We start from the raw sequence: 13,240 nt of genomic DNA, 5'->3' as shown, positions 1-13,240 counted from the left end.
TTCCAGGATAGTAGCCAATTTTAAGGAGACTGCAAGGCAGATTCTTGTCCCTGTTCTGCTCAGGCAACACAAAAAGGATCGGAGACTAGCCACACATCCTCTGCTGGGCATTCCCCTGGCACGGGGAAATCTCCAGTACCCGTGCCATTGTCAGGGTGACATCAGCAGGCTTTGGGTCACGCCCTATCAGAGCCACTGAAACGCAACAGAATTAGGAATCAATCAAATGAAATCTAGTAAGAGAACAAGCTCTAGCCATTCAAAGGTGAATGATGCCTATAATGTGGCAATATCAAAACCAATAAAAAAAATAAAAAAAAAAAAAGAGACCTACATTTCCCCTCCCAAGTTTCTCTATTTTGGAAGAGAATTTAGCTTACCTTTGGCAGGCTAACTGGAGTCCTTGGTTTTGTTCTAGGATTCTTTATCAACTGCCTTTGATCCAGAGGAAGCAAGTGATATTTCATGGCCTCAATAAGGAAGTCTTTACACGTGTTGTTATTCTTGATTAAAGCTTCTTCTTCAACTGTCTGGGAATGCCAATAAAGATTATTTGAATGGATGTATTTCACTAGGGAGTTTTCAGCGAAAATAGAGGAAAGAGATTGGGATTTTTTTTGTAAAAGTACCGCAGTGAGAAAGATAGAATAGCAGCAACGTTAGTGGGCAGAATTCTGAGTCTTCAGTAAGAACCTGCTACGGCACACGATATTTACTTCCAAGTTTGCTCTCTTTCTTACCAGATCTTTAAAGATCTGTTTATGCAGGTCTATCTGTTCTGAAGTCATAACTGCATCCAAACAATGAGGGTTGCTTTCATCCTCATATTGGAAACTAAATCCTTTCAGCAGAAAGGCACTGATTTTCCTGAAAGGACAGGAATCACTTTGCACCCAGTTCAAACACAAGGATTGGCATTTTACACCAATAGTGCCGCTTCTATCTGGGGAGGATGGAGTCCTGCACCCTGACCATCACTTACATCACGCCCAAACAGTTGAGCTGTATACAGAGGGAGGCTTGGGGAATATTGGGGGTGGGGAGGCTTTAGCTGGTTTTATGTCGAAAGCCTAACATATAGCAACTACAACTTGCATTACTGTTGCTCCTTCTCCCAACACCTGTGTCCTGTTCTGACATCAGCCCTCCCTCTCTCCCAAGCAGAAGCAGACTTCTAGGGCCTTTCAGGTCAGCTTCTCAGTGAAGGAGAAATCAGTGGTGTAGAGTCTGTCTCTAGTCTAAGTTTAACTTATTTACACAGATACACCAGTCCTGGTACAGAGGTGGTCCAACAGCATGCAGGCTGATCTTTTTTTTCCAGGAAATTCAGCCCAGCACCAGTGCCTAATAGCTCTGATCGAAGTAGCGTGCTAAAAATAGAGAATAACCATGGTGACAAGAGGTGGGAAGTGCTAGCTGCCCTGAGTACGTGCCTATGGTGTCAGACAAGTACATACTTGGGGCAGCTAGCCCCTCCCACCTCTCATGCCACCGCGGCTAAACTATTTTTAGCATGCTAACTCCATCAGAGCTACCGTGGCTATGTCTCCTCAAGCTGGGAATCACATCCACAGCTTGAAGTGCAGATATAACCTAAAAAAAAAAAAAATACGTTGAAGTGCAAAGGTGACATTAACAGCAGCATTTTTGGATTCTGTATGGTCTTGAAGCACATATATTCCCAAAAGCCTCCATCTGGATTCTGCAGGAATCCCATGTGCATGGCTCTGCTTCAGAATCAGACCCTTAATTTAACCAGCTATAAAAACAGGTAAATGGATGCCTTTTAAAAAAAAAAAAAAAAAAATACATATTTCCACATTTGTGGCAGTTTTAAGGTGCACTGCCCAGTAGAATACAGAAAACATTCAGGGAGAAAAAGGATTTTCAGTGCTTGAATTATCTTTAGGTCCCACTCAGATTGAAGGCACGCTGTAAAGTATTGACTCTGGTCTTCCGCCCACAGACACAGATAAATGCCAAACCACCCACAACAGAAGCGCTCAAACAATGGAGTGCACAGGCTAAGGAACTACACTCCATTTTAATGTGAGGATTTTTTTTTCTTTAAATGCACTAACCTGTACAAGGTAATCTCTGGGCAAAAGGGGCAGACGAACATGCTCCATCAGTTTAGCCATGTGTTCTAAGCGAGACTCTTTCTCATAATTTATCCAAGATATAACAGCTTCAAAGACCTATGCAGAGAGAGTACAATTAATCATAGAAAAGAGAACGTGTCTTCTCAGTAATTATCAAAGCCAGAGACTTAGTGGTCTAAGCATCAGGTTTGCAGTGTCTAAAGAAAGAGAAAAGATGCACCAGAGATAAGAGTTCTAGCAGGTAATAATACAGAAAGAGAAAGCGGCACAATGCTGCATATATGCAGAGCACAAACATTTCCCCAAGCATTGATCATGTGTGTCAAGAGAACAGGGCTGCACACTTTGATAAACCCCGTTTCATCATTAGATGATCAATGACATTCTCAAAGCGAAGCAGGTTCATCCAGACCAGTACACACCTCTGTTATGTTAGGTATTGGAATGAAGACAAAGCCAATTAGTCCTTCAGCATTTATGCCAGGCATTATTCGTAAAAACAACACACAAGGATTTATTATTTGTAATACAGGAAAGATCAGCTTCACATATATTTTGGGACCACATGCTAATTCAGTGCTTAAGATCAGATTTAAATCCCTTCATCACCGCCTTCCAAAACCTAAAAACAACCATGGAACATGCTCACAACATGTGCAATGAAATCCCTATTATTTTGACTGTTCTAGTTCTTAAATTTCACCCTCCTCTGATAGCTGAAACAAGGCAGCGCAGCTAAATAGATCCAAACACCACACACAAAAAACCTGTGCTTCCGAGAGGGAAAGAAGGGGGTGTTGGAAATTTGGTGAGGAAACCTGGTCTGAGCAGAATTCCGGCTTTATTTCCGGATCAAACAGGTTCAGATAAGCGGCCAAACTTAAGGCCAAGAACAAACTGTAAATAGACAGACACTTTGTACAGCAGTAGCTGCAGTGGAAAGTACGCTGTAGAACAAACAAACAACACAGAATCCTGGAAGAATATGCATGGTGTGATGTACTAAAAAAATTTAAATAAAAACCTCAACTGCTGGGTAGAGAGTGGTGTTTGGTAGAGTATCTAACAGCATTTCATTCTGCCTATACTGTTCAACATTTGGTTAAAGATCAGTTAGTAAAGGCCCATCCACAAAGGAGTTGAAACCACAACAGCTACAACCCTAGTGTAGACAGGGACTAAAAACCTATCCGAAACATAAAAGGCATTCCAGAGAAAACCTGCAGAGTAGGGAAAGGGGGCACGGCAGTTGGAGATATTATGTAATATAATCCAGATCCTTGCAACAGGATGACTGACGGACAATTCCCATGTTCCCACTGAGCCAGAATTGTGAAATTTGGCACTTATTCACTGTGGGCCTCTAAATACATGTGAAATATCCCAGTGCTGACCTTTGCCCTTCCCATCAATGGTTACCAAAATATCCTCCCTCTCTCCTAAGAGATTTCAAGTGTATCCCTTACATCCAGAATCTTGGAATCTGGCATACTCATTCAGAGTAATGAGTACATGCCTTCCAGGCAGTCACAAATGATCAATCCCACAATTTACAAGTATCTTAATTTCTTCTGGGAGGCAGCCATATTTGGAGAAATTAAGGTCATGTGAGGGCACCAATTCTACTGGTCAGAATTTAGTCAAAAAGAGTTGATGGCTATCTCGAGCCATCCAAAATAACATTGAAGAACACTGCTGGTCTAGTGTGAAGGAAGCTTATACTAATGCTACCCATGCTGTACCTACTCTGTGGATAAATGGGAAAATCCAGACTCACAAGGTGTACCTCTGGCACCTCCCAACAGCACTTAATTCAATTTTTAAGAGAGGAAAAAATCTTAGTCCAAAATCCCAACTTCTTTTATTTCAAAAGCTGTCAGTTTCCACGTTTCCACTGTTCTGCAGAATTATAATTGTTACCAGGTTCCGACCAGTTTTTGTATTTCAGTGCACAACTCTACTCGTCATCCAGAGCATTTCACAGCCGGCCCAACAGAATCTGAATGGCCATGACCCTTCCATTGTTTGCAAAGCCCCTGTGACTTTGAGACAGAGCTCTTCAGCTACACATCACAGAGAACCTGGATGTGAGAAAGCCAATCTCTCTGAATTGGGGCAATTCCTTCCATTCGGTTCAATGAGAGCCACCTACCCAAACCAAGGTGCAGCCCTCGAGTTTAGGAGGAGGGGAGCTCTGACTTGCTGAGTAACGAACAAAGTGTAGGAAGAGACTGGGACTGCCAGAAAAGCTTTTATACGAGGTTGGAATATCACCTCTGTGCACACTACCTGAGAGAAGACAGAGTGAGCCTTGGCGTTTTCCCATACAGAAATCTCTGATGACCCCAGATTCTGAGGGGAAGTTCTACACCAGCTTCCGTAGCTTGGCACGGGGTGCATGTCCATAGGGGATTGGGCTCACAGCCTCGGTTATATTATATTAGGTTTAAGTGATGGATCAATAAGCAAATTTTAGCCCAAGACACAGGAGACGTGGGTTCAATCCCCTGTTCTGCCAGACTCCCTGTGGGTCCGGCGACAGAACTTCAGAGTGAGTGAGCGAGCGAGCTTCCCAGCCCAGGTCTAGGGATGGAAGCAGGCTTCAGGACCCAAGCGCTTCAGGACCCAAGAGCCACAACATCAAAGCCCTGTCCATACAGCTATTTTTAGAGCACTGGCGCAAGCCCTGCTAACTCGAGTCCGTCAACCCAGGCTGGGAGACATGCTCCCGCTTGTTCCAAAATGCTGTGTAGACGTACCCTGTGTGACCTTAATCTCTGCCTCAATCATCCCACTCTGTAAATTGGGGAGAACAGCACTTCCTTATCTCACATGGGTGTTTGAGGATCAATACATTAAACATTGGGAGGCACACAGTAATGGGGGCTGGGTTACCACTTCTGCAGGTTACTGCAAAGTCCCAGTTTCATGCACTGTTAGCGCCTAGTTTTTAGATGTCTGAACAAACTTGATTTTGTAAAAAAAAAAAAAAAAAAAAGGTCCCTCTTTCTATGTCTGATGTCTGCAGTTAAAGACGCAATGAAGTAAGGAGGGAGAGATGCACCAAGGTACAGCAGAGGTACTAAGAGGACAACCCTTCAGGCTGACCAAATGTATACAAACAAGACAGATTACTTTAGTGACAGGAATATTCTAAAAGCAGTGCCTCCCAATGCCCTGTTACAGTTTGGGCCTACAGGTATCTGACTAGAACACGTCCATCTATTCTGGAAGATGGAATTTGCTGGTTCATTAGTTCCATTATACACAGAAGACACATCAAGAATAGGCATTTCAACTTATTTCTTTACCCATGAAGAGTTTAACCTACTTTAAAAGTGACCGCTTCTCATAAAATCTGGTTATGACAATTTAGCCCTATGCCGTTTTAAACATTTGTCTACTTACTGCATCAAATGATTTAAAAAATAATCTGCTACATGAGAACATTGGAAGAGATGAATATGCAAGGTCAGAGAAATGTTACTGCCTACAATACTGAAGTTTACACTAGCTAATGGACTACTGTGTCAATAAAAAAGACGGTTACTCACCGTTGTAACTGTTGTTCTTCGAGATGTGTTGCTCATATCCATTCCATTAGGTGTGTGCGCGCGCCGCGTGCACGATCGTCGGAAGATTTTCTACCCTAGCAACACCGGCGGGTCGGCTGTGGAGCCCCCTAGAGTGGCGCCTTCATGGCGCTGAATATATACCCCAGCCGACCCGGCGCCCCCTCAGTTCCTTCTTGCCGGCTACTCCGACAGTGGGCGGGTTTGGAATGGATATGAGCAACACATCTCGAAGAACAACAGTTACAACGGTGAGTAACCGTCTTTTCTTCTTCGAGTGCTTGCTCATATCCATTCCATTAGGTGACTCCCAAGCCCAACTTAGGTGGTGGGGTCGGAGTGAGACATTGCTGTGTGCAAAACCGCTGATCCGAAAGCAGCATCGTCTCTGGACTGCTGCACTAGTGCATAGTGAGCTGTAAATGTGTGGACTGATGACCAAACCGCTGCTCTACAAATGTCCTGGATCGGAACTTGTGCCAGGAAAGCCGTCGAGGAAGCCTGGGCCCTCGTGGAGTGAGCGGTGAGGTGCGGTGCTGAGACACCTGCCAGGTCATAGCAAGTCCGGATGCAAGACGTAATCCAGGAGGATAGGCGTTGTGAGGAGACCGGTGAGCCTTTCATTCGGTCGGCCACTGCAACGAAGAGTTGCGTCGTCTTTCTAAAGTGCTTTGTGCGGTCAATATAGAAGGCCAGGGCCCTTCGTACGTCCAGGGAATGCAAACGTTGATCCTGGCGAATGGCATGTGGTTTGGGATGAAAGACCGGGAGAAAGATGTCCTGGTTGATATGAAAAGGAGAAACCACCTTAGGGAGAAAGGCAGGATGTGGACGAAGCTGCACTTTATCCTTATGGAAAACTGTATAAGGGGGCTCGGATGTAAGCGCCCTGAGTTCAGAAACGCGCCTTGCTGAGGTGATGGCTACAAGGAAGGCTGTCTTCCAGGATAGGTACAAAAGTGAACAGGTGGCCAGTGGCTCGAATGGAGGACCTGTGAGCTTGGAGAGAACCAGGTTGAGGTCCCACGTCTGAACGGGCTGACGTTGTTGTGGGTACATCCGGTCTAAGCCCTTGAGGAATCTAACGACCATCGGGTTAGAGAATACCGAGGACGTGAGTTCCCCTGGGTGAAAGGCCGATATAGCGGCCAGGTGAACTCTAATTGAAGATATCGCCAACCCCTGCTGTTTTAGGGAGAGGAGATATTCCAAAATGAGAGGAATGGGTGCCTGCAACGGGGACATGGCTCGTTGTTCGCACCAACAGGAGAACCGCTTCCACTTGGCCAGGTACGTGGTGCGTGTTGAGGGCTTCCTACTGCTCAGCAGAATCTGTTGGACAGAGTGCGAGCATTGCTGCTCTGCCTGGGTGAACCATGGAGCAGCCACGCCGTGAGGTGGAGTGATTGCAGGTCGGGGTGACGCAGCCGGCCGTGGTCCTGAGAGATGAGATCCGGACACAACGGAAGCGGGATCGGTGTCTGAACCGAGAGTTCCAACAGTGTGGTGTACCAATGTTGTCTCGGCCACGCTGGAGCGACCAGAATTACCTGTGCCTGGTCTCTGCGCAATTTGAGCAGTACCTTGTGGACCAGAGGAAACGGAGGGAAGGCATAAAACAGGTGGTCTTTCCAGGGAAGGAGAAACGCATCCGAGAGGGAGCCCGGAGCTCGACCTTGTAGGGAGCAGAACACGTGGCACTTCCTGTTGTCTCGAGATGCAAACAGGTCTATCTGGGGAAACCCCCACTTTTGGAAGATGGAATGTATGATGTCCGGACGGATAGACCACTCGTGCGTCTGGAAGGACCTGCTGAGTCGGTCCGCTAGAGTGTTCTGGACTCCAGGGAGGAACGATGCCGTGAGATGGATTGAGTGGGCGATGCAGAAGTCCCACAGGCGAATGGCCTCTTGGCATAGAATTGACGAACGTGCTCCTCCTTGCTTGTTGATGTAAAACATGGCCGTGGTGTTGTCGATGAGAACTAACACACATCGGCCACGTAGGAGGTTGAGAAATGCCTGGCACGCCAGGCGCACCGCCATCAGTTCCCGAACATTGATGTGCAGGGCTAGCTGGGGTGCAGTCCACAGGCCCTGGGTATGGTGTTCGTTGAGATGGGCGCCCCAACCCAGAGATGAAGCGTCTGTGACCAGGTGCAGAGAGGGTTGTGGGGCGTGAAATGGCATCCCCTCGCAGACCACATTGTGATCTAGCCACCAGGTGAGGGAGGTCAGGACCGAGATCGGGACTGTGACCACCATGTTCAGGCTGTCCCGATGTGGTCGATATATTGACGACACCCAGGTCTGGAGTGGGCGAAGCCGAAGTCTGGCATGCCTGGTTACGTACGTGCAGGAAGCCATGTGACCCAGCAGGGTAAGGCACGACCTCACCGTGGTAGTTGGGAACGCCTGGAGCCCTTGAATGAGGCTCGTGATGGTGCCAAATCGGTTGTCTGGCAGGATGGCTTGTGCACGTCTGGAGTCTAGAACTGCGCCTAAGAATTCTATTCTCTGGGTAGGTTCTAGAGTGGATTTGTCCTTGTTGAGTAGGATGCCCAACTCGTTGAATGTGTGCACTATTATGTGGACGTGAGCTTGAACTTGCTCCTTGGTGCGACCGCGTACCAGCCAGTCGTCTAGGTACGGGAACACCTGTATCCCTTGCCGACGAAGGTACGCTGCCACGACAGCCATACATTTCGTGAACACTCTTGGGGCCGAGGATAGGCCGAAGGGAAGGACTGCAAATTGGTAGTGCACCGCGTTTACCACGAATCGCAGGAAGCGTCTGTGAGGTGGGTAAATTGAGATGTGAAAGTATGCGTCTTTCATGTCGAGGGCGGCGAACCAGTCTCCAGGATCGAGGGAAGGGATAATGGCCCCCAAAGAGACCATGCGGAACTTCAACTTTACTACGAATTTGTTGAGTCCGCGCAAGTCCAAGATGGGCCGCAGACCTCCTTTGGACTTGGGGATCAGGAAGTAACGGGAATAAAATCCCCTGCCCCTTAACTCTATCGGAACCTCCTCTATGGCCCCCATGGCCAGGAGCGTAGAAACCTCCTGTATAAGAAGTTGCTCGTGAGAAGGGTCCCTGAAGAGGGACGGGGAAGGGGGGTGGGAGGGGGGGATAGAAGAAAACTGGATAGCGTATCCCCTCTCCACCGTGCGGAGGACCCAACAGTCCGAAGTTATAAGGGACCAAGCGCGGTGGAAGTGGGAGAGACGATCCTGAAAGGAGGGGGCTGGATCCTGGGGGATGACTGGGGCGCCGTCCTCGACCGCACCTTCAAAAGTTCTGTCTAGGACCTGAAGGTGGTCTTGGTGGCCCCTGGTTCTGACTGGGTTGAGGGCCAGCCCATCTTCTCCTACCACCTCGCCCTCGCCTCCGGGCCGAGTCTTGTCTCTGACGAGGCGGGGGGGGGTAGAAGCGCTGAGGCTGCGGCCTAAATGGTCTGCGCTGAGGGCCCACAACATGCATCCCCAGGGAGCGCATGATTGTTCTCGAGTCCTTGAGGCTCTGCAGGCGAGAGTCCGTCTTGTCTGAGAACAATCCATGTCCCTCAAAGGGCAGATCCTGTAGGGTTTGCTGCAGCTCCGGAGGCAAACCCGAAACCTGAAGCCAGGAGATCCTGCGCATAGCGATACCCGAAGCCAGGGTCCTCGCAGCTGAGTCTGCTATGTCCAAGGAGGCCTGCAAGGAGGTCCGAGCCACCTTCTTGCCCTCCTCTACCATGGCTCCAAACTCTTCCCTGGACTCCTGGGGAATCAACTCCTTAAACTTCCCCATAGAGTTCCACGAGTTAAAATTGTAGCGGCTCAGTAGCGCCTGTTGGTTCGCCGCTCTAAGTTGCAGCCCTCCGGCTGAGTAAACCTTACGGCCAAACAAATCGAGCCGCTTAGCCTCTTTTGATTTAGGCGCTGCAGCCTGCTGGCCGTGGCGCTCTCATGCGTTCACTGATTCCACCACCAGTGAACACGGTTGGGGGTGGGTATACAAGTACCCGTAGTCCTTAGACGGGACAAAGTATTTCCTTTCCACCCCTCTCGCTGTGGGTGGGATAGAGGCAGGAGTTTGCCATATCGTATCCGCATTCGTTTGAATCGTGCGGATCAGGGGTAACGCCACCCTCGATGGGGCATCCGCTCCAAGGATATTCATGATCGGGTCATGCACCTCCACTATCTCCTCCGCCTGCAGGTCCATGTTACGGGCCATCCTGCGCAGAAGATCCTGGTGAGCCCGAAGATCTATTGGAGGTGGGCCTGTGCACGATGTGCCCGCCACTGCCTCATCCGGAGAAGAAGAGGAAGATGCCTCCAGTGGAACAGGATCCAAGGGCTGGTCCTGGTCTCCCTGTTCCTGGGCTGGAGCATCACCTGTGCCTGGGTCCAGGGCGTCAGGTGGTCCGGACCCAGAAGCCTCCATGCCCCCTGGCGGAGGCCGAGAAATGGTGGACTCCGGGGCCCCTCTGATGGAGTGACCGGAGCGAGAGGTCGAAGCAATTGGAGCCCCTTGCGCCTGATGGTACGCCCACGGGGTCCAAAACGACCAGTGAGATGGGCCATGAGAATGGTCCTCTGCCATCTCCTGCCAATGGCCCAAGTCCTGTTCCTCGGCTTGCCCCTGAGGGGGGTACGCCGATCTCGAGAGGTCCTCCGAGGAGTGGGACACCGATCTCGATGGCCACGGCGGTGCCGAGAGCGTCGAGACGATTCCCATTGGCTGCGGTGCCGCACGGTGCCGGTCCGGAGATGATCTATCTCTACGCGGTGCCGGCGATCGGTGCCGGGACCGCGACCGGTGCCGATGACCTCGTCGGTGCCGGGAGTCGGATCTGGACCTCGACGAGGACCTGGAGTATGCCCGGTGCCGGGAGCGGCCTCTCGACGTCGAGCGTCGACCGTAGCGGTGCCGAGAACTACGTCTCGACGTTGATCGGTGCCGACGATCATAGCGGTGCCGAGACGTAGAGCGGTGCCACGAAGAAGATCTTGGCCGCGAGTACGACCGGTGCCGAGGCGATATTCGGTGCCGGGACTGCGAGCGGCGTAGGGACCTGCTTCGGGACCTGGATCGGTGCCGAGGTTCCAGCCCTTGCGATGGAGGGCGCATCAAGGCAGGTTTCCCCCTCGACTGGACCGGGCGAGTCAACGGTGCAGTCGGTGCCGGTGGTTGAGGCGGTGCCGGCTCCGTGAGAGCTATTAAGTCTCTCGCCGCCGCGAAGGTCTCTGGAGTCGACGGGAGGCACTGTATCACCGCCGGTCTCGGTGGAGACGCTATCTGCACCGGACTCAACGGCCTCGGCGCCGGAGTCGACGGTGCTGGAGGCACCTGTTTCCGGTGCTCCACCGGCGGACGCGGCTCTACTCCCGGCACTGGGGGAGCCGGCGTCTTCGGCACGGATGTCCCCGTCTTATGGGCTTTTTTATGCCCCGGGGATAATGACCGGCGCCGAGGCACTGCTTGCGGTGCCGATGAGGTCCGGTGCCGGGGAGGCTTGTCTGACGCCACTCGCGTGGTCGTCATAGCCGGTGCCGCCGGGGCACTGCGCACCGAGGTGCTAGGTGCCGGGGCCTGACTTGTAGATGGAGTGTCCGGACTAAGTGCCGCCTCCATCAGGAGTTGCCGGCCTTCTTGGTCCTTGGTCTGAAGGCCTTACAGATCTTGCACTTGTCTGTTTGATGGGACTCTCCCAGGCACTTCAGACAGGAGTCGTGCGGGTCGCTCGTGGGCATAGGCTTAGCGCAGGAGGCGCACTGCTTGAAGCCGGGAGCGTTGGGCATGAGCCCGGCCCCGCGGCCGGGGGAGACGACCCCCTTAATCCCCTGAACTACTTAGAACAACTAGAACAACTTTTAAACTATTTAACTATTTAACTATAAACACTAGAACTATAACTATCACTATAACTGTGATACAACAAACTAAGCTAGGGAGAGTGGAGAACAGCTAAGCAGCGCTCCACAGTTCCAACGACCGTCAGGGACGGTAAGAAGGAACTGAGGGGGCGCCGGGTCGGCTGGGGTATATATTCAGCGCCATGAAGGCGCCACTCTAGGGGGCTCCACAGCCGACCCGCCGGTGTTGCTAGGGTAGAAAATCTTCCGACGATCGTGCACGCGGCGCGCACACACCTAATGGAATGGATATGAGCAAGCACTCGAAGAAGAACCTGAATTTCTGGAATTTTCTTTGGATGCCAGAACATATCCTGTCTGTCTACATTAATCCCATTCTTTTTGCATGTCTAACCTGTTATTAATTTCTATTTTGAATGTGCAGCTTCAGCTTACGTTTTCTTTTACAGTCTTGCATGCTGAACTTCAAAACCTACAACCAAATTATGTTTTCAACTGTATGAAGTCCAGAAGAGACGAGTGAAAGGCTGGCTTTCCAAACTGTGGGAACACGGACGGTAAAGGCTATTTATTAACATAGCGGTGGGAAGAGCTAGTAAAACCCTGTGCAAGCTGCTCAGTACAAGCAGAGCAAATCTGTGTCAAAATCATACGTACAGGATGACAGTTTGTTCTTCCCTTTTAGTTTCCTGATGACAAATTCATTACACATCTATAGCTCAGTTTTTGCATGCGAGTGACCAGGTGTCCGGTTTTCGACCGGAACACCCGGTAAAAGAGGGACTCTGGCAGCTCCGATCAGCACCGCCGACTGGGCCATTAAAGGTCCGGTTGGCAGTGTCCCTACGTGTCCTGGCACTGTGCTGCGCCCCAGAAGCAGCCAGCAGGTCCAGCTCCTAGGCGGGGGGAGCCACAGGGCTCTGCGCCCTGCCCCCACCCCGAGCACCAGCTCCGCACTCCCATTGGCCGGGAACCTCCTGCCCCCACTGCCTAATAGTGTCGGATCTGCTGGCCACTTCCGGGGTGCGCGCAACTCTGTGTCAGGACAGGCAGGCAGCCTGCCTTAGCCCCGCTGTGCTGCTGACCGGGAGCCACTCGAGGTAAGCCTGTGCCCCAACCCCCTGCGCTAGCCCTGAGACACCCCCAAACCCAGAGCGCCCTTCTGCACCCCAAAGCCCTCATCCCTGACCCCACCCCAGAACCCACACCCCCAGCCCTGACCCCCTCCTACACCCTAACCCCCTGCCTCAAGCCTGAGCACCCCCCCCAAACCTGGAGCCTCATTGTGCACCCCAAAGCCCTCTTCCCCAGACCTGAACCCCCTCCCACATCCTGAACCCCTCATCCCCGGCCCCACCCCAGAATCCTCACCCCCTACCTCAACCGGCAGCCCTCTCCCACACTCCGAATCCCTTGGCCTTACCCTCAGCCTGGAGCCCCCTCCTGCACTCCAAACCCCTCATCCCCAACCCCACCCCTGAGCCTGCACCCCCAGCTAGAGCCCTCACCCCATCCCGCACCCCAAGCCCCAGCCCAGTGAAAGTGAGTGAGGGGGGGGGAAAGCAAGTCACCGAAGGAGGGAGAATGTAGTGAGTGGGGGCGGGGCCTCAGGGAAGGGGCGGGGCTAGGGTGTTCCGTTTTGTGCCATTAGAAAGTTGGAAACCCTGGAGTGAGCTGGTCATGTCAGTGTGATGGATCA

At 51.3% G+C, this 13,240-nt stretch overlaps 1 protein-coding gene across 3 annotated transcripts in view; it reads right to left on the bottom strand.

The window, feature by feature from the left end:
• Positions 1-13,240, bottom strand: part of KLHL3 (kelch like family member 3) — a 112,178-nt gene that overhangs the window by 21,419 nt on the left and 77,519 nt on the right. For all 3 annotated transcript variants that reach the window (XM_054037467.1, XM_054037465.1, XM_054037466.1), the window contains exons 7-8: positions 2,082-2,198; positions 381-530 (exon numbers count right to left, since the gene is read on the bottom strand). In XM_054037467.1, the coding sequence (XP_053893442.1) occupies positions 381-530; positions 2,082-2,198 (267 nt within the window). The remainder of the gene's footprint in view (positions 1-380; positions 531-2,081; positions 2,199-13,240) is intronic.

This window comes from Malaclemys terrapin, chromosome 8 (genome assembly GCF_027887155.1).
Source record: "Malaclemys terrapin pileata isolate rMalTer1 chromosome 8, rMalTer1.hap1, whole genome shotgun sequence".
Taxonomy (NCBI): domain Eukaryota; kingdom Metazoa; phylum Chordata; order Testudines; family Emydidae; genus Malaclemys; species Malaclemys terrapin.
This window is presented reverse-complemented; position numbering and strand designations above follow the sequence as displayed.